This window comes from Synchiropus splendidus, chromosome 16 (genome assembly GCF_027744825.2).
Source record: "Synchiropus splendidus isolate RoL2022-P1 chromosome 16, RoL_Sspl_1.0, whole genome shotgun sequence".
Classification (NCBI taxonomy): Eukaryota; Metazoa; Chordata; class Actinopteri; order Syngnathiformes; family Callionymidae; genus Synchiropus; species Synchiropus splendidus.
In genome coordinates, this window is record NC_071349.1 from 8,920,981 (window position 1) to 8,938,830 (window position 17,850).

The following is a 17,850-nucleotide window of genomic DNA, read 5'->3' on the forward strand; positions in this document are numbered from 1 at the left end:
ATCTTGTTCATATACTGTACTTTAACACTTGCCATCGAACTTCAACCTCCCATGTCAAAATACATGAAAGTGAAACTTCGTCTCTGAGTCCTCATGGCACCAATAAAGGAGGCAAAACTCAGATGAAGGAGCACATCTGTGATTCAAAGGTTCAATAGTCGATGAAGGCTCACAACTGAAGTTTCTTTGAAAGTTGCAGAATGATGCTGTTAATGTCAACGCATTGACACAGGCTTCTACTTAGAGCAACGGCTTCCGCACACTTTTGAGACTGTAAACTAACTCTCTATATAAGAATAAAATCCCAGCGTATATGCCTGTACGGTTAATATGCCAACACATTTTCTGACTGGTTTGATAACTTTAGAGTAATAATTTGATGACAGTTGGGTGTTAAGAGTCCTGACTATGTTAAAACTGTGAATGCTGGAGCGATGTGAGAACAAGATGCAGACTGACCTGGAAACTACCAAAGAAGTGAATGCAAAAGTACATCTGAGATCTTCATGTTAGTTGAATGTTTAGCTTCATTTTAGTTCCTTATATTACGAGCATGTGTCTGTGCAGCAGAGGACATTTAAAAAATGCATATTTCCAAAGCATGAACCTGACTCCCTGCATCCCCTTTCCATTTCCCAGCATAACTCTTGCTAGCCAACTTCTCAAGAGTTATCCAAAAATGTCCAGTAGAAAAAACATCCAGATGGTCTCTGTGGAAACTGAGTTGAAAACCAAATACACAACGATAAATGCCTCTGAATAGCTGCTATAACAGCATGATGAGATCCATTATGTTATTTTTTTAAACCCGGCCCTCTGACCTTCCAGAAAATGCAAAAAGATTTCCTGGCCAAATCGACGCGCCCAGTGGCATTGACATGCTCCGGCTCGATGGTTGGACCACCTGCCTTCCAGACGTGTGTCTGCTTCTGAATGGCGTTTCTGAGTGAAGCTGCTGCCACTTTATGCGCCGGACGTTGCCCTTGCCTGTCCTCACCGCTGTCGGGGAGGAGATTTCTGAATGGTGGAGTCGTACCCTGCGGGAGTGTGTGTGTTTTTTTTATGGCTAAACTCATTTGCCCTCAGCTGCTGCCATCCCTGCTGGCTTTTCAAGAGACCCTCCTCCAGCTTTCACACTTTCTGTCAAGGTGTGTCCTGTGATAACACATGAGGCGCCAGGGGCGGGGGACGGGCATCTTGACGTGTGTATTAAACCTCAGATGTTTCTCTTTAAAGCAGCCTAATCCTCGCTTGTGTATCAGAAACACTTGTCTGTTTCCTCGAAAGCCGTGTTTGCTTTATGCTGAGCGCACTGAAGCTGGAGCTCTCTGATGTCACATTTCTGTGCTCAGCTGACGGGAACGTTTCTTTCTGAACACCCAGCCGTGTGCATCGTCTGCGGTCGTGTGCCTCTGGTTAAGGATGTGGTTTGAGTTTTGACCGCGCCGTGCCTGCCAGCTACAGGGCTCATCGACTGCAGCCACAGGCACCTGCTGTCCAGAAGCAGCACCGGCTGAAACAGGAGCTGGATGTGTGAGAAACCATATTATTGCTGTGTGGTTGTCACAGTTTTCTGTTATCGTGTCTTTGTTTGGATTGCAGTCTCCCAGATGGGGTTATTCTGGCAACAAAAGCAGCATATTGAAGATGTCCACACTTATTAGTGTTATTCTCTCACTTCATAACTGGTGCCAACATGGGACTTGATATTGTTTTAGGTGCTGCTGTTGGAGAGTGTGAGCTCGGGTTGCTATTTCTGAGCGAATGGAAACACACCGGCTTCACTCGCTTTCACTGCAGTCGTCGGTGGCTTCTCGCTTTAAACTCCAGCCCAAAACTTCAGTTTTACAAAAGTGATTTTGACCAATGTTAGATGATACTGGCTGTGTAGAAAGGTCAACACTCAATACTTAATCAGCTGGTTAGCTGGCACCTTCTGCCTGGCAGTTCCAACTTCAACATCTTCCTACCAATGTACTGGCTCTCTCTCCTCTGTACATGTCCAAACCATCTCCATCTAGCCTCTCTGACTTTGTCTCCTAAACACCTGACCACATGTGCTGTCCCTCTGATCTACTGCTTCCTGATCCTATCCATCCTGCTCACTCCCAGAGAGAAGCTCAGCATCTTCATCTCTGCTACCTCCAGCTCTGCCTCCTGTCTTTTCCTCAGTGCCACTGTTTCCACACCATACAACATTGCTGGCCTGACCACTGTTTTGGACACCTTCCCTTTCATCCTTGCCGACACCCTTTTGTCACACGTCACACCTGACACTTTTCTCCAATTATTCCATCCTGCCTGCACCCACTTCTTCACCTCTTTCTCACACTCTCCAACACCCTGGACAGTTGAGCCTCAGTACTTCAAATCCCCCACCTTCTTTATCTCTGCATCCTGTAACTTCACCTGTCCACTTGGCTCCCTCTCATTCACACACATGTATTCCGTCTTACTGCAGCTAACCTTCATTCCTCTCCTTTCTAAGACATACCTCCACCTCTCTAGCTTATCTTCCACTTGCTCCCTGCTCCCACCACAGATCACAATGTCATCTGCAAACATCATTGTCCACGGGGTTTCTTGTCTAACCTCATCTGTACATTACTTAAAATCTTATCACACATCGTATCACCTCTCTGCAACCATTTAAATGGTGAGAACCTAAAGTGAAACATTTTTGTCACCTGCATTTTAAAAACCTCGTCCAATCGTTTTTTTGACAATCCGTCTGAAACAATTGGATGCTGACATGTCTATTAAACTTGACCTCAATTTCTCCCATCTCTTCTCTGTCATGCTCTGTTTAACTGGTTTTTGTGAAGATGCCCATTTGTTTTGGTCTTGGCTTCTTGTTTACACAAAAAACGTTTTCAGTGAAGATCAAGTCTTTATGTTGCCATGTAAACAGGGGAAAACTGGTTTACATATCGGTGTACATGCCAGAAAATGCTTAAACAACTAGAGCGCCCTGTGAGTAACAGTTTGTGTCGCTTCTGATCAATTCACAGTCGTCCTCTCTATGGAGCATGTGGGAGCGTTTCTGATGTCTCGACACAGAGCTTTTTTTTCCCGAACCATGTCTTGAAAAGTTGTCAGATTTGAGTGGCAATGATCCTGTGGCGTGAACAATCCATGCAACCAAACAATGGCAAGATTATATTGTTTCAGTTGCAGTTTAAAGAGGGGCATGGTCTGATGGTTGCGGGCAGCTCTGAGCCTCTACAGCGTGGTTCATGTCCATCACGGATGTAAACATCCTTCTGCCTATCGTCTCCATCATCAGAAGATAGAGCCAGCTCTCAACTATTGTGAGGCTACTTCTCCAGCTCACTGGCCCTCAACTATTGTGAGGCTACTTCCCCAACTCACTGCGGAGATCAGCTCAATTGTTCTCAGGAGGAGGAGGTCCTGATCAGAGGATGCTGATGTCGCCTGACAAGTTTGTTGTTGACATGATGGCCAGGAGTTCAGGAGCAGGTGGTTCTCTAGTCAAGAAGTATGTGATGACATGTCCCTCTGAGCCAACAGTGGCAGTGCCATCCCAGAACTCCTGCAGTGAAATCCGCGTTGTGAATGTGAGCATGGTGAGAGCACCATCATGGGGGGCCCCGGGACCTGTCATACACAAAGCTGCACACATTCACATACTGCGTTCTGTCAGATAAGTACTGCAGTCCACCTTCCATGGCTTCATTTTTATAGCAGCTGCTTTTAAAGAAACTTTAAAAAGAGTAACTATACTTCCACGCCCCACAAACAGGGAAAACTTGAGGACCGTAGGGAGTGAAAAAAATGATCATAAATGGGTAATTAGAAAATGGTCAGCTTATCTGAACATGCTTGAAAAATAAAGAGTACTTAAGATAATGGTGTCAGTGACCCTTGTCCCATGCTGAGCGACAGATAACAGACTTTATCACTTTAATGAAAGCTTCCAGTTCGCCTCCTGGCCCTCCAGTTGTCGCCCCTGATTGGTATCCGTCCTGCGCTGCAGTGCCAAGCCACTATGCTGCTCCGAGGAGCCCCAACAAAGCTCTAGGAAATGAGAGTCTTCCACTAGGAAAAGGCAATTAGCAGCTGGATTCCTGAGGGAGGCGCTGGACAAAGAGGGAGTGACAGGGTACAGATATGTAAAACAGAGAAGACTGGAGAAGCAAGTGGAAATAAGTACAGTTATTTATGAGCTCAGAAGTTTACATTCTCATTTCCGTTAAGTATCTCGGTTTTGTTCTCGCATGGGCTGGTAAGGGAGCTGGATATTGGTTGAGGAATCGGTGCACACTGTTGTGTGTAAAAGAGAGCTGAGCTTAAAAGGCCATAGTTCTCCATCTACCGATCCAGCTTGGTCCCAACCCTCACCTATGGTCATAAGTGTTGGGTCATGATGGAAAGGAGATCAGGGTTACAAATGAGTCGGGTGATGGTCTCCCTTAGAGAGACTCGGTGTAGAGCCGCCACTTCTCCACATGGAAAGCAGCCAGATGAGATGGTTGGGCATCTCATGAGGGTTTTTCAGACAAGACCAGCTTGGAGGGGACCAGGGGGTCGACCCAGGACCAGGTGGAGAGATGAGATGGAAGCATCTCTCAATCTCCCAGTCAGATCTGGCAGGCGTTGCCCGGTAGAAGAACACTTGGCGCTCGCTGTTGAAGCTGCTGGTCTCAACTCAGCCTCACACCCCTGCAGTCTTGGTCTTAGTGTGTACGTATGCTCTGGTTCTGGCTCAATCTCGCCTTGGTGTTTTCTGGACTCAACTACAACTGTAATATTTTCATGGCCCATGTTTCCCTTGGGTTACAAACTTTGTGGTGAGAGAATTGACGTAGATCTCAACAAGAGATTGTAAAGGGTGACTGTAGACATTTTTCACTGTGGTGTGCAAGGATTCCTGTATATTTAATGTAAATCTCTGCAAAATTTGATATTATGACAATAATTGAAATGTAACCTTGTTGGCAAAAGACAGCAGAAAGTCTACAGTTCATCTGCAGCTACAGAAGAATGAGCGGTGTTTAGGATAAGCTGAGCGTTTTGTCTCCTTCCTTCCGCTGATCTTTCATGATAAAGATGAAGACGGTTGCAACCATCAAGTCTTTGTAATGTCCCGGGACTGAAGAACAGATGCATCACAACTGTGGGAGAGACAGAGTGGAGTTGTGATGGAGCGGCCTTTCACCGACGCGCTGACAGTTCAAATTTGACACTTTCATTTGGTGCAGTGAGTCGCTCTGATCTCCAGTCATCATTTAAATGTAGCATTTTCTCAGACTGAATACAACCTTTGAATCCGATAACTAAAAATGACACTTTGTAATTGTCAGGTTTTGTGTTCCTCCGTCGTCTCCTAAAGTGTCAGGAACAGGACAAAAGCACACCTCAGGGCCAAGAAAAGAGATCTTCTCTGCCTTCAGGGTGTTGTATTATTGTTGCCAGCCACGGACATTACATGGTACCGTAGTGGCTGGAGATGATGAATCGTCTGTCGGCGAGATATGATGATTCAGGCATGCAATTATCATGAGTGATTCTCTGCTCAGGCCACGGCCAGCATTTCTCTGTTGCCGCCACGCAGACCCCGGGAGCCGCTGATGAGGAAACAGACGCTTGCGTGAGCTGGGAAGAGAGGAGGTCTGAAATCAGAGACATTTTAATCAGGTTCCTGGGACTCACTCCGCGGAGGGGATGCTGCCGTTCTTGTGGAGATGTTGTTGTGGCAAATTAGATTATAAAAAGTAGCTCCCCGGGGACCTCAGGAGATACACATCAGGAATATTGCAGATGGGAGGTCGGTGAATACGGTTGGTTTTGGTTTTCGATTGAGGAGAGTTCTCCTTTGGAGGGTGGGTCATGGTGGGCTGCGACAGTGTGTTTTGCAAAGAGGAGAAGATATCTCAGAATGGGACCACTGATGGAAAGGCAGTTGAAAAAAGGAGTGCTTAAAAAATTGCCTCTGGAAGTGTTATTATCCATCAGGGCTTCCTTCAACACCTTCTACCCGAACCTCAATGCTGTCTTCAACTGCTGCTTTTGCCTGGTGCTTCTAACATTCTCTGCCAACCATCTGACCTCACTAGCTTAGTCTGCGGTCTGTTCTTCATGAGCTGTCCTTGTGCCTTCAACTCACTTGCAATGCAAATCACTATATCATCCCCATTTTAGCTTCTCTCCACTGGCTGCCTGTGACTTTTAGAATTGATTTTAAAGCATTTTTAAAGCTCTAAATGGTCTTGCCCTCAGTACCTAGCGGAGCTTTTAACCCCCTACGTTCCTCCGCGTTCCTTGAGGTCAGCTGAGCGGAAAGCAGAAGATGAGAGGAGACCCCGGCTATGACAACTGGTCCCCCCCCCCCCAAGTTAGACAGGCACCATCACTGTCCACTTTTAAGACACTTCTTAAAACACACTTTTTGTATGTATTTATTGTTTTTAATGTCTGTTTTATGCTGATTTTACTGTTGTACAGCACCTACTGACGATTTAGTATTGCTTTTTAAGTGCTTTATAAATACATCCAACCCTCATCTGTCAGGTTGACGATAACCATAGCAAACAAGAAGTTGCTGCTCTCTTGTCCACTAACACTCTTAAATCAGTTCAGTCTGGTAAAACATTTTAATAATATTAATTCCCGGCTCCTCGCCCTCCGCTGGACACTATAAATAACTCCTTGACCAACTCTTCAGCTCACCATTATTCGCAGCCGTCACAGTTTGAGTTGCGATGACTGTGGCGTGGAACGTTGTCATGCTGAACTTTGTAAACAAAGCCAGCTCTCGCATGCTTTAACTCAGCCAGTCAAGCCTGAACTCTGCCAGCTCGGCTATTATTCTAGCTTCCACGCTAATGGCGGCTCGGTTGTTTGTGATTCAATGGCAAATTTGTTTTTCTTTTTCGTGGCATGCCAGCAGCTTCTTTGTTATTATTTAGCTGTTGTTCGTCTGGTTTGTTGAATGTAAGCAGTGGCAGTGGTTTCGACTGTGGGGGCGTAGCATCAGTGCTAATGGCCGCAGCAAAGTAGAGGCACCGCAAATTGATGTGTTCAAGTAGTTCAAAAAACTGATCCCAGGAGCACATTTTTGGGCACAATGTGTTCTGATGAAATGAAATGTGTATTGGTCACTCTAGAAATTCAGTTTTGTCAACTACATTTTGAATCTTAAGTCCATTGTTTAAGCATCGTATAGGAGTTAAACACCCGACTGCAAAGACCTAAGGGGGAAGTTTGGTGACCCACTGATTCTCGAAAATCCGAGGAGGCAAATGATGGATGGGGGTTGATTCTGAACTGTGGGCTTCTTTAAGCTTCCTGCCTGGCAGTCTAGACTCGGGGTTCAGGTTAATGAACTTCACCGTCCGTTTCATTTTGATGTCTAATATTTACCCTGGCAGGCGAGGTGTTACTCCATGTGTAATCTCATCTTGAAAGGAAGACAAAGCCGTGGAAGGAAGCGATGTTTCCCTGCTCAGATGGAAGGCAGCGGCCTCACCAACCTTTTCTATCCACAGCAGGGGAAAACTTGCCATTTCTATCCTCGACTCTGACATAATCAGCAGGCTCCGCACGGTTCAGCTCCCACACCAAATTCACTGATCCCTGCATTTCTTAACATTTAAACAACCACCCGTAAGATTTTCAATGACCTCCAGGAAATCCTCCCCGCGCTGATCCGGACATGCTCACGCTACGCTTGTCAGGGACGCGATGTGTCACCACCTGTCAAATTCCCCATCATGGAGACCAGAGCGTGATTCCCAAACACTCCCTGTACGGATTTATGGGATTGGCCCTTTCTCCTGCCACACATGGTGTCACCCAGCGAGCGAGACGAATGGCGAAAGCAGCTGGTTTGGACGGGCAGATAGGAAAAGACCCTCTCTGCAGTGCATTAACATTTAATTATGACTTTCTGGCTGATGCAATAACCCATTTCAGACCAGACTTGCAGAGACTCCCCGCCAGACCAGACCCCATCTGCAATTTCTCTCTCACATACACTCCGCTTGACTAATATGATTGGTACACCAGGATGAGTCATAGGTGGAGACTGATGAGGACATCAAAGAAACAGTGGTATTAAACATATATACTCAGAATTAACATGAAGAGGAAGTTCCTTTCATTGACGCAGACCTGAACAAACCCCTATGTCAGTTAGAATGAGCATCACCGCCCTATAATCTGTCAGATTTACCACTTAAATTTGGATCTTGAAAATGTTTACCTCATTCCCCAATCATTAGTATTTGGCTGTGTCCATTTCTCACCCTAACACTGGGCTTTGCGCGTTCATGTGTAAGTGTAGTGTGTCCCCATACTCGTAAGACCGAGAGCACTCGCTGTTCACCACTTGAAATGATCCCTTCAAACCGAGGGAGCTCCGAAGTTAACTTGAAACAAAGTGGGGATATGAAGTGTGGAGATAGGATACCAAAGTACTTTATTGAAAAACAATGTTGGATAGGACAACAGGGACATTTTAGCGACAAGGACAACTCTCCCGTTTGTTTACTTTGTCTGGTATCACATGTTAGCGAGCCAAATGGTCGACCGTGTCCGACGAGATGAACAATACAACATGTATGTACAGCAGTATGTTTTTATTTCTTCTTCACAAACAACAGTCGGCGAGCCTCCATGCTAACATCGTCACAGATCTATCACTGCAACATAACAGCGAAGCCGGCTGCGGTTCCACCCATTTCTTCTCCGTTGGTTCACCAAACCAAGTGAGATGATCAGCGCTGATGCAAGAGGTTGCAAAAACGTTCAAACTGGCATTTCCAAAATGTCTCCAACACTCGATATGCAGGAAACAAAACACGGCATGGCAGCCACTGGCACATTGTCGCAACACCATGAAGTTTTGTCCCAATTCTTAGGGACGTCACTTCACTTCACATCATCGGAGGGCACTTCATAGTGGAGGGCACTCAAAACCAAATGCTAGTGTTAGGGTGAAAAATGGGGCACTGCCTTTATTAAACTCCTGGTTCGCTTTTTGCCATTGAACCAATGAGAACCGATGATTTTAGTGAGCAACCTCCATGGCTTACTTCCACACCTCTGCTTCTACCTAGTGTCTAGGGATGTCACGAGCGACACATTCATCTGAGTGCATCTTTAAAATATCATATTTACAACGTGTCATTTCTCTGAGTGATGTGTTTGTTTTCATTCCCTTCTGTCACAATCCATTTTGTTTAAAAACAATAGTCAACCAATAACTCACATCCCTGTGGTGTTTTATTAACTGCTCCTGAAGTGTCTCCAGGTATTCTGCTGAGTCTGTCTTTCCGCCACTGGTTCTTCCCGCTCATGATCCAAATCTCTATCGTTCTGGATCTCTCAAGTTCTCCCGACTCAAGTCTCCAACAGTGCTTGTCTCTCCATCAGTCACTAGCTCTCCTGATCTTTGAGCTCATGATTCAAGCATTTCTCATTCTTTTGCCTCACAAACCAGCTGAACTAAAGAGCCACAAACCCACTGAAAATGAACTGAATGGAATGAGTCAGTGAATTGAGGAAGTAAAACGATCTCATTCTCGCATCCCTGTCGGACATACAGTAGGAATCACTTGCTTTGTCATACCACCACCATGTCAGGCTGTGTTGATGCCAACCTCACTCACAAAATGTCTGTGCAGTTACTACTTTAGTAGTAGTAGATTTAAAATGTAGATCCTGTCAAAATTCTGGATGGTATGAGGTACTCCATAAACTGTCTTGAACACTTGACACCAACAAATAGTGTCTATCCATGTCTTTGGTTAGAAATGAGAATTTTAAACTGCTATAGAGGTTGGTTCTAATGGTTTTCCTTCCATCATTTTCAGATTTCTTTCAAACTCAACATTCACTGGATCAACAGGGCTTATTCAAGTGGACCCCGGGCGCTCCAGGGTTCTGTCCTCGCAGCTCTTTCATGTCTGGAGTCTAAAACGAGGAGCGCTCGGCCAACCCGCTTGGGTCACCGTCGGCCAGTGGACCAGAGGAAGGCTGGATTTGGAAAACGGGGTCCTGGGATTGGTAGGTGGTTTGGGGAGCAGCCAAGGTCAAGGTCTCGGCGCTGGGGTGAGAGGAGCGGATGGTCAGGGGGAATTCCACAGCGGAGGGCGGTGGAGACCTGGGCTGTCTGTGGAAGGACACCGGCTCCGGGTGGTGACCCTGGTGGAGCACCCTTTTGTTTTCACTCGTGAAGTGGACGAGGATGGGCTCTGTCCTGCTGGTCAGCTGTGTCTCGACCCCAGGACCAACCGCACAGACATCATCCATGGACTCTTCAACCAGCTGCACAACCCGAACATCTCTTCAGACTGGGATCCCGGCGGTAAGTCAGGGTCAATTTTATGGTGTCACAAAGCAAGCAGACAAATAAGGCAAAAAAGATGAGGAACGTATGTAAAAGCTTCTCTCTATAGATGCAGCTGTCATGCCAGTGTCCCAGCGTGATCCTCTTCAGGACAGGATTTAATTTGAGTACTTACATCAGTATGCTACATCACAAAATTTAAGGATTAAAGGCCTTAAATAATAAGATCCCGATCAAGACTTGCATGGCAGTTTCAAAGAGTATCAGGTACTGGCATCCGTCACAGATGCTTGAGAGGTGAACCACCAGCTCGGGGAGGTAACCATGTCTAGAACAAACAAACAGATGTGTTCAAGGTAACATCACTGCCATCTAACTGCAGCTCGCCTGGGATGTTCCCTGATGGTGGGGTGAAAGTCGTGACGGAGAGACCTGGGCTGATTTAACTGCTCGGATAGATCCAGCTCAGGACCCTGTGAATTCCTAATTGCAGAATTTAAGCACGCTCCTCCGCTGACTTTCTGCTGTGTCGGCTTGTAGAGTTGATCGGTTATATATCCTCACTGCCTTGGATGACTCCGCAAGAGGTGATTTTTCTATCAGCAGCCGGCCAGTATCAGCGGGCAGCAAGTCGGCCTCGCGGAATCACTGAAATGCATCCATCAATTTCCAATTGAAATAGCTGAAATGCACCCGTTAACTCTCCCTTTCTGTCTTAAATGAGACACGGATGAACATAATTCTCATAGCACACTATAGTATGATGAACCATGTGATGCGTAATAGCTTCTTTTTATGAATATCAATATTATATTCTAATATATTCTTGTGTATAATTATGAAAACCAGAGTTTTTTGCAGTGTGTTGCACTTGGATCAAGCTGAAATGACTCTATAAGAAGCAGCGCCAAGCTGTTCCCGACTATGGTTCATGGAGCTCCAGTTTTCCATGACAACTCAGTGCTTGAGCCACCATCCAGAGAGTTTGGCTCAACCTGAACTTGTTGCTGTTGCAGTTCCTGCATGTTCAATGAGGCCAGATGTGTGATCATTCTTCTCTCCTCCCAGATCTCCCCGAGGACCTGAGGAAGTGCTGCTACGGCTACTGCATTGACCTTCTGGAGAAATTAGCGGAAGACATGGGCTTCACCTTTGACCTGTATATCGTGGGAGATGGAAAGTATGGGGCGATGAGCGGGACGGGGCGCTGGACCGGGCTCGTCGGGGACCTGCTCAGCGGAACCGCCGACATGGCCGTCACCTCATTCTCCATCAATTCAGCCCGGAGCAGAGTCATTGACTTCACATCTCCCTTCTACTCCACCAGCTTGGGAATTCTGGTACAGTATCTTTGTATGCAACTGGAATTGTTGAATGATAATGTAAACCCTGTGCATGATGCAAGCAAAGATGGGGCTCTTGAAAGTTTCATAGTTATAGGGCTTACTCGGCTCATGGTAGTATTGAGATCTGTCTCTTGTTTTTACAAACTCTGACCCCGCTGCAATATGGGAACAACATATCTACTGCTTCTGGTGGAGTTTCAGGCATGGCCCTTGGAACTTTCGCTTCATTTCTCCATCCAAGCCGGTCCACTGTTCAGTGGAAATTCATGATAGTTCAAGTTCTTGCTGATACTTTGACCACCATTTTCACCCATAATGTTCTACGAGACAAAACACATTACCTACTCAATTTGCTTATGTAGGCAAATGAAACCACAGACTGAGACATGCACACACTTGTTATTACGTAGAATCACGATGGATCAGTGTCAGCTCTCAAACTGGTGTGCGGCAGGTTCCCAGTCTACATAAGGGGCACAGTCTTAGTCACAGGCAAAACATTTACTTCACAGTCTCATTGAGGAAGTGAGAGTTGAAACTGAGCATGGCATCAGTCTCAGTTTGTTGTCCTCCTAGTTATCCTTGACACACAAAGGATATCACTTTTACAGAGGTTTCCATATATATAGTTTATATACACTAGACTTCCTAGGACAAAATAGCACCATGATGTGACTCAGGTAGGCAGCCTCGCTTTGACTCATTTGCTTTACATGGACGACACTCCCACCGAATTATTCCTGAGCAACTACTCAAACTGAAGTTGAACTGTTGGCGCTAGTGGCCGCAGTAAAGTGAGTGCTCCCGAAAACTTTCCAACTGAAAAACTTGTCAACCAAGATCTAATTATAAAAGAATCGATGAATATGTAAACATGTTTTGATTTATTAACAGAGCTTACACCAAGTTAATTTATGCACCATCAGGACACTTGTGATACCAAGACAAGTCCCTGGTGACCACGCAGCTCCATCCGCGGGCAGCAGAGATTTATCGAGTGAAAGATGATATGAAAACTGCAAACACAACTGTTTCAGTTGGATTATTGTTTGTCAGGGATTGCACGCTAAATTAGCTCTTGTCAGCTCTCAAACACTGAAGAATCCTCTTTGTATTTCCTTCCTGAAATCCGGTTTGATGTGGAGGCTCATGCATAAAGTTATGTTGTGAATAAAGATGTATTTCTCATGCAGAGATCTTGAATACGTTTCTGGATTGACTTAAAAAGTCTGCCGCCTTAAAGAAGAGCAAACAACTCATTATAATGCACCAATGTTCTTACTCTCCTTGACATTTATCTCATGGAACAGAGGGATGTTTATCCCTGATATAGTCAACTGGAGGAGTTTCGGAATGAAAATGAGCACAAATGCGATCGATCACAGAGGTTAACAAACACTCCGACCAAGTCTTTGGAACAAAGCGGTGTCAGTGTCTTGAGCCTCTCCGCTCATGTGCATGCTGGCAATTTACATGGAACTTTCAGTTACAGGAGCTTTATTCAGAAGTCCCAGCTCTCAGATGCTCAGAGAGACATCAGTGGTGTAACCCAGGGTCGTCCGCTGCTTTGGGTCTTTCAACATCAGATCCGCTCTCCCAGGTGACCCAGCAGGGGGCGATGAGTTCCAAGCACGCATCCCTGGAGCGCTCATCCACAGATCAGTTATCCAGAGTCTTTCAACGCAGCTGAAGTGATAGATTGACCTATTTTGGAAATTCTCTGCATCCTTCAACCACAGGCTCACCAGACTGTGAGCTGTGACACCGACCAGTAGTGACGTGACAACGATCAGGTCACTCACGGTATGGAACGCACTGACACAAGGATGAAGGAGACAGCTCTCGAGTCAGTCTCAGATCCAAGTTTCGTTTCGGCTGGCCGCCAGAATTCAATCGTCTGTTCTTTGTCCCATCATCCTTTCCTGAGAATTCCATTGAAATCCATTTATCTGTGCTGTTTTGCTAAACATCCTTGGGGAGGTAATAACAAGCCACTTTGTGGTGAGCCAAAGTAAAGTCAGAAGTGGAGTTGAAAGAAAGAATTACTGTTCACCAAGGCAGCATGTATTGATTTGCATCTTTCATAGGGGCAAAGGGGAGTGTGTACCCCAGTTTTAGCAGCAAAAGGTGTGCAATTTCGAGGGTGTCAGTGCAAGTTTCCCGGTGTCCATGTGTGTGCTGTGGTTTGTGTTTAGTCCCAGTGACAAACGTTTAAGTGAGGATGAATGGCGTCTGTGTAAGAATTTTCGGTTGCAAGGTTAAATAAAGGCAAAATCATATTAAAATTTTCATGAGTGACGAAAAGGTTTCACATACTGATGCTGCAGTGTGAAACACTTCAATGTGGCATTAAATAAATGTCTTGACATTGAACTTGACTATAGTGAAACACAATGAAAATATTTGTCAAAATAATGTGTGTCTCAGTCTTCAGATACAAGTCTGAATTTTTCATTTTTAAAGAGCAAAAGGACAACGGCTGACAGCAGGTGGTCTCAGACGGCCCGCTGAACAATAATTTCTTATTGGCACGTTGTCATTTTTTTTCCAGTATTTGTGTATTTAGAAGACGTCCTCACTTTTTTCTGTGAGTCATCTCAACATTGTAAAGTAAATGTGATTTCCCAAACCGCCTCAGTGATGATTAATCCACATTTTTTAGCTGACAAAATCATTAAGAGTCAAAATGACAGGATGGCGTGTGCGAGCCGAGAACACAGTTTCTCTTGTGTGTTAGCGCGTCCCTCTGCGACTGACACTCTGTGACGTGTAATATCTACTGACAGTTTTTCCAAATGAGAAATCCCTTTCCTGACAAGTCGGTGAATCAACAGACTGCATGTTTTTGAAACAAATGTAGAACTGTAAAACTTTCCTCCCGCAGGTTCGCAGCCGGGACACCGCCGCCCCCATCGGCGCCTTCATGTGGCCGCTCCACTGGTCAATGTGGGTGGGCATCTTCGTCACGCTGCACCTCACCGCCCTCTTCCTCACCCTGTACGAGTGGAACAGCCCCTTCGGCATGACGCCTCATGGCAGAAACAGGCTGCGCGTGTTCTCGTACTCCTCCGCCCTCAATCTCTGCTACGCCATATTGTTCGGACGCACCGTCGCCACAAAGGTAAGCCTTCTTCTGAGGAATAGAAGTGATTGAGTAGGGGAAAAGTTGATATATGCTAAGGTGAGGTGGAGAAAGGGGCGAAGAGATGGATCGGGGCGAGGCAAAGGAGGCGGGCAGTGATGAAGTAGCGAGGTGCACAGAGGATAATGCACATACAGGGAGGGAGAGGCTAAAGGGTAAGTGAGCTGACAGAGATTGAAGCAGTTATGGTCAGCGTGATGGGGATAGATGAAGGGGAGGTTAACTCACCCACAGCTCCAAACTGAAGCAGAAGATATGAGGGGGCAAGCGGAGAAATGGAATCAAAGGAAGAAGGTAATTGGGAGGTGCAGGGGAGGATGCTGGTGAGATCGGGCTTGAGGGGAGCCAACAGAACTTCTTGAGATTCAAAGTGCGATGAAGCTGTTTTTGGATTCCTGTCAGTCGTACAGGGTTGAGGCCAATGCATTACGCCTCAAACGATTGAGGTTAACTGACGTCCAGAACGACTGGATTATTCCTCCTCCATTGAGAATCTTTGAAGTGGTCTGCACAAGCTGTGGCTCGTAGAATGTGTGCTGAAAGCTAAAGGCGGTCAAGCCAGAGGCCTCGTATGTGACCAACCCGATTGATCCTTTGAAACTCGGATGTAACAATGTCATCTATATCATCTGTCCTTCTTTATTGCTGAGCAACAGTTATGACACAGCGAATTATCATTGATCGTCCCAGGTCAAACCAATGAAATTTGAAGACCTCTGTTTTATGAAGAAAGAAGGGAAAGTTCTAGGAAGTGCTAAAAACTGGAGAAGGCATCAGGATTATGGGAGCCGTTTTTATTTCAACGTTTAATTATACAGATTAAACAACAGGTTTGATCGTCGCCTGGAGCTGTGGCTTCATTTATTCTTCATCGCTGTGTTAAAGTTTTAGTATCAGTGCATCATTAGCAAGGCTTTATTGGACAGTCTGAGACCTGCCATCCTGTGTGGTCGGGAGAAGAAGAAGAAGCAGAGTTACAGGAGGGGAGTCACAGGGGAAGATGCTTTGGTGTCATTGGAAATGACTCGGAAGGACAAGAGAAGAAAGGAGTGCACCAGAGGGACACGTGGAGAGACAAAGTCAGGTTACGGAGAGACATTGGAAGTTCATGAAGAAGAGCCTAAGCCCCTAACTCTGCAAGAGAACGTCAGAATTTCCATCTGGTTCAGAGGAAGCTGTCTGAGGAATAGCATATCCTCCAGCTCCAACTGGAACTCACCAATAAAGCGACGAAGACGGGCGTCAAATGAAGGGAAGGAAGACGTGATAAACATGGACAACGAAACCCACCTCAATTACCGAGAGCCTCTTCTGTCCGGCCTCGCATCATAATCACCGCCGTCCCTACAGGAGCATGCAAATGACTGGAACAGAACAGAGGCGGAGTGATTAAAAGGAACCTTGCGATAATGAAAAGGTCACAGGTTTGATCCTTACAACTTGCAATGTGTCAATTAAGATTTTGAGTCCATTAGCAGCTTGGTGACCTGTAAAAACGCCCTTGTGCGATCATTCCTACTCAGGCCATGTTCGCTCGGCGCCAAGAAACATGTTTATTAAAGCCAAGTGTGCAGCCACCTTGTCCGACGCTATTGTTTTCCAAGGTGAATCTCCGCGCTTGTGTTCTGGGAACTGAGATTCTGGATGGGACCGCTGGCAACTGAAGTCCTGAACAAGGATGCCAGTCTGTCTTTTCAACTTTTTATGACTTTGCCGGGACTTTTCGCAGTGCTCTGTTTATGCTAATCCACTTCCACCGTTTTTACATGAGTGGTGGTTTTCTCTTTATGCGCTCTACTTCAAACCTCAAACAGTTGACCCTGACCGCATCTCCCTGCTCATTCTTTACGAGCGGCGAGTTTTATTGTTCAGACAAAAATTGGAATGACACAATCTGAAAGTGACCGGCGGGATACTTTTCTCTGTGCGGTCACTTTGAGGCAAACTGGAGGCCCTGGGGCCAAATCTTGCCAGCCAAGTTGTTTTATTTGGCCCGCGAAAGACTTACCACCGGGATTGGTTACGACCAACCGATCGTAATTTGGATTGGACGTAAGTCGAATGCCATTCAAAATAGCCGACGCCAGGGTTATAGGTACGATTGTCGTGGTAGATCTCTGTGTGAGAGTGAGATGCTGGGATACTGTGATGTCGTAACTGTCGTACGTGTTGCCGGGCTGCTACGTGCTGCGGCGCCAAACGTTGAATAAAAAAAAAAAAAAAAACATCTGCTCGCCGTGGACGTAAGTCGAGCAGGTCGTAAGTCGGATGTTACTTGTATATATAGTACAGAGTGCGTGATTAATGGTGCGGTACAACTTAAGTACACTATCCAAGATGGCTTCCCTGAACGTCAGCAGAAATTGTGTGTTTTGATTTTGATTCCACATCATCCTTTGGGTTTTCTAGTTGCAAACTAGAGTGTAATAACTTGCCGATGACATCATTTCCCGCTTTGACTTCCCACTTCGGAGGAGAAGAAGAAGCTGGAAATGAAAATGTCCTTGATGTTGAAAGGCACTCAGTCAGTGCAGGCCTCCGCCAAGCAGCTTGTTTATACCCATTTATCTTTTTTAAACATGTTTCAGCTAAATTATTTGAAACCATCTTCTGTGTTAAAAAAAAAAAAGACAGGCTAGCATTGAGCTCAGTGGGACAGCAGGTGGCAGTAGTACAGAAGTCAGAAGCAAAAACAGAAAAGAATAAGAAAGTGCTGCTGTTCTCTTCAGTGACAAATCCTTCAAATGTTTCATGGATTCAGATGGTGATTTTGCCAAAATGTAATCATGTTTTTTGCCATAATGCAAGAGTTATTGAAATCTATTCCTCCGTTTTTGAGGTATTTTGCAGACAGACAGATATAGCAGATCAAGTGACTCCAAAGATTTCTTCTGTCCGAACTGAATTTCCACATAAATGTAAGGAATTCTGTCATGGAAGAGAGAGCATTCCGAACTGCTGATGTTGCACCATGATTCAGTTCCAGTAGGAGAAATGCCTCTAGTCTGCATCTTCTCCTTGAAGGTTGCTGTTTAAATGCAAATAATTCA

At 45.6% G+C, this 17,850-nt stretch overlaps 1 protein-coding gene across 3 annotated transcripts in view; it reads left to right on the top strand.

The window, feature by feature from the left end:
- The window catches only part of grin3ba (glutamate receptor, ionotropic, N-methyl-D-aspartate 3Ba), a 131,922-nt gene that overhangs the window by 80,560 nt on the left and 33,512 nt on the right, over nucleotides 1-17,850 (top strand). For all 3 annotated transcript variants that reach the window (XR_008412635.1, XR_008412634.1, XM_053844685.1), the window contains exons 5-7: nucleotides 9,837-10,330; nucleotides 11,381-11,652; nucleotides 14,543-14,779. Coding sequence is in view for 1 of the 3 variants with exons in the window: in XM_053844685.1 (XP_053700660.1) it covers nucleotides 9,837-10,330; nucleotides 11,381-11,652; nucleotides 14,543-14,779 (1,003 nt within the window). In the remaining 2 variants the exon portion in view is untranslated. The remainder of the gene's footprint in view (nucleotides 1-9,836; nucleotides 10,331-11,380; nucleotides 11,653-14,542; nucleotides 14,780-17,850) is intronic.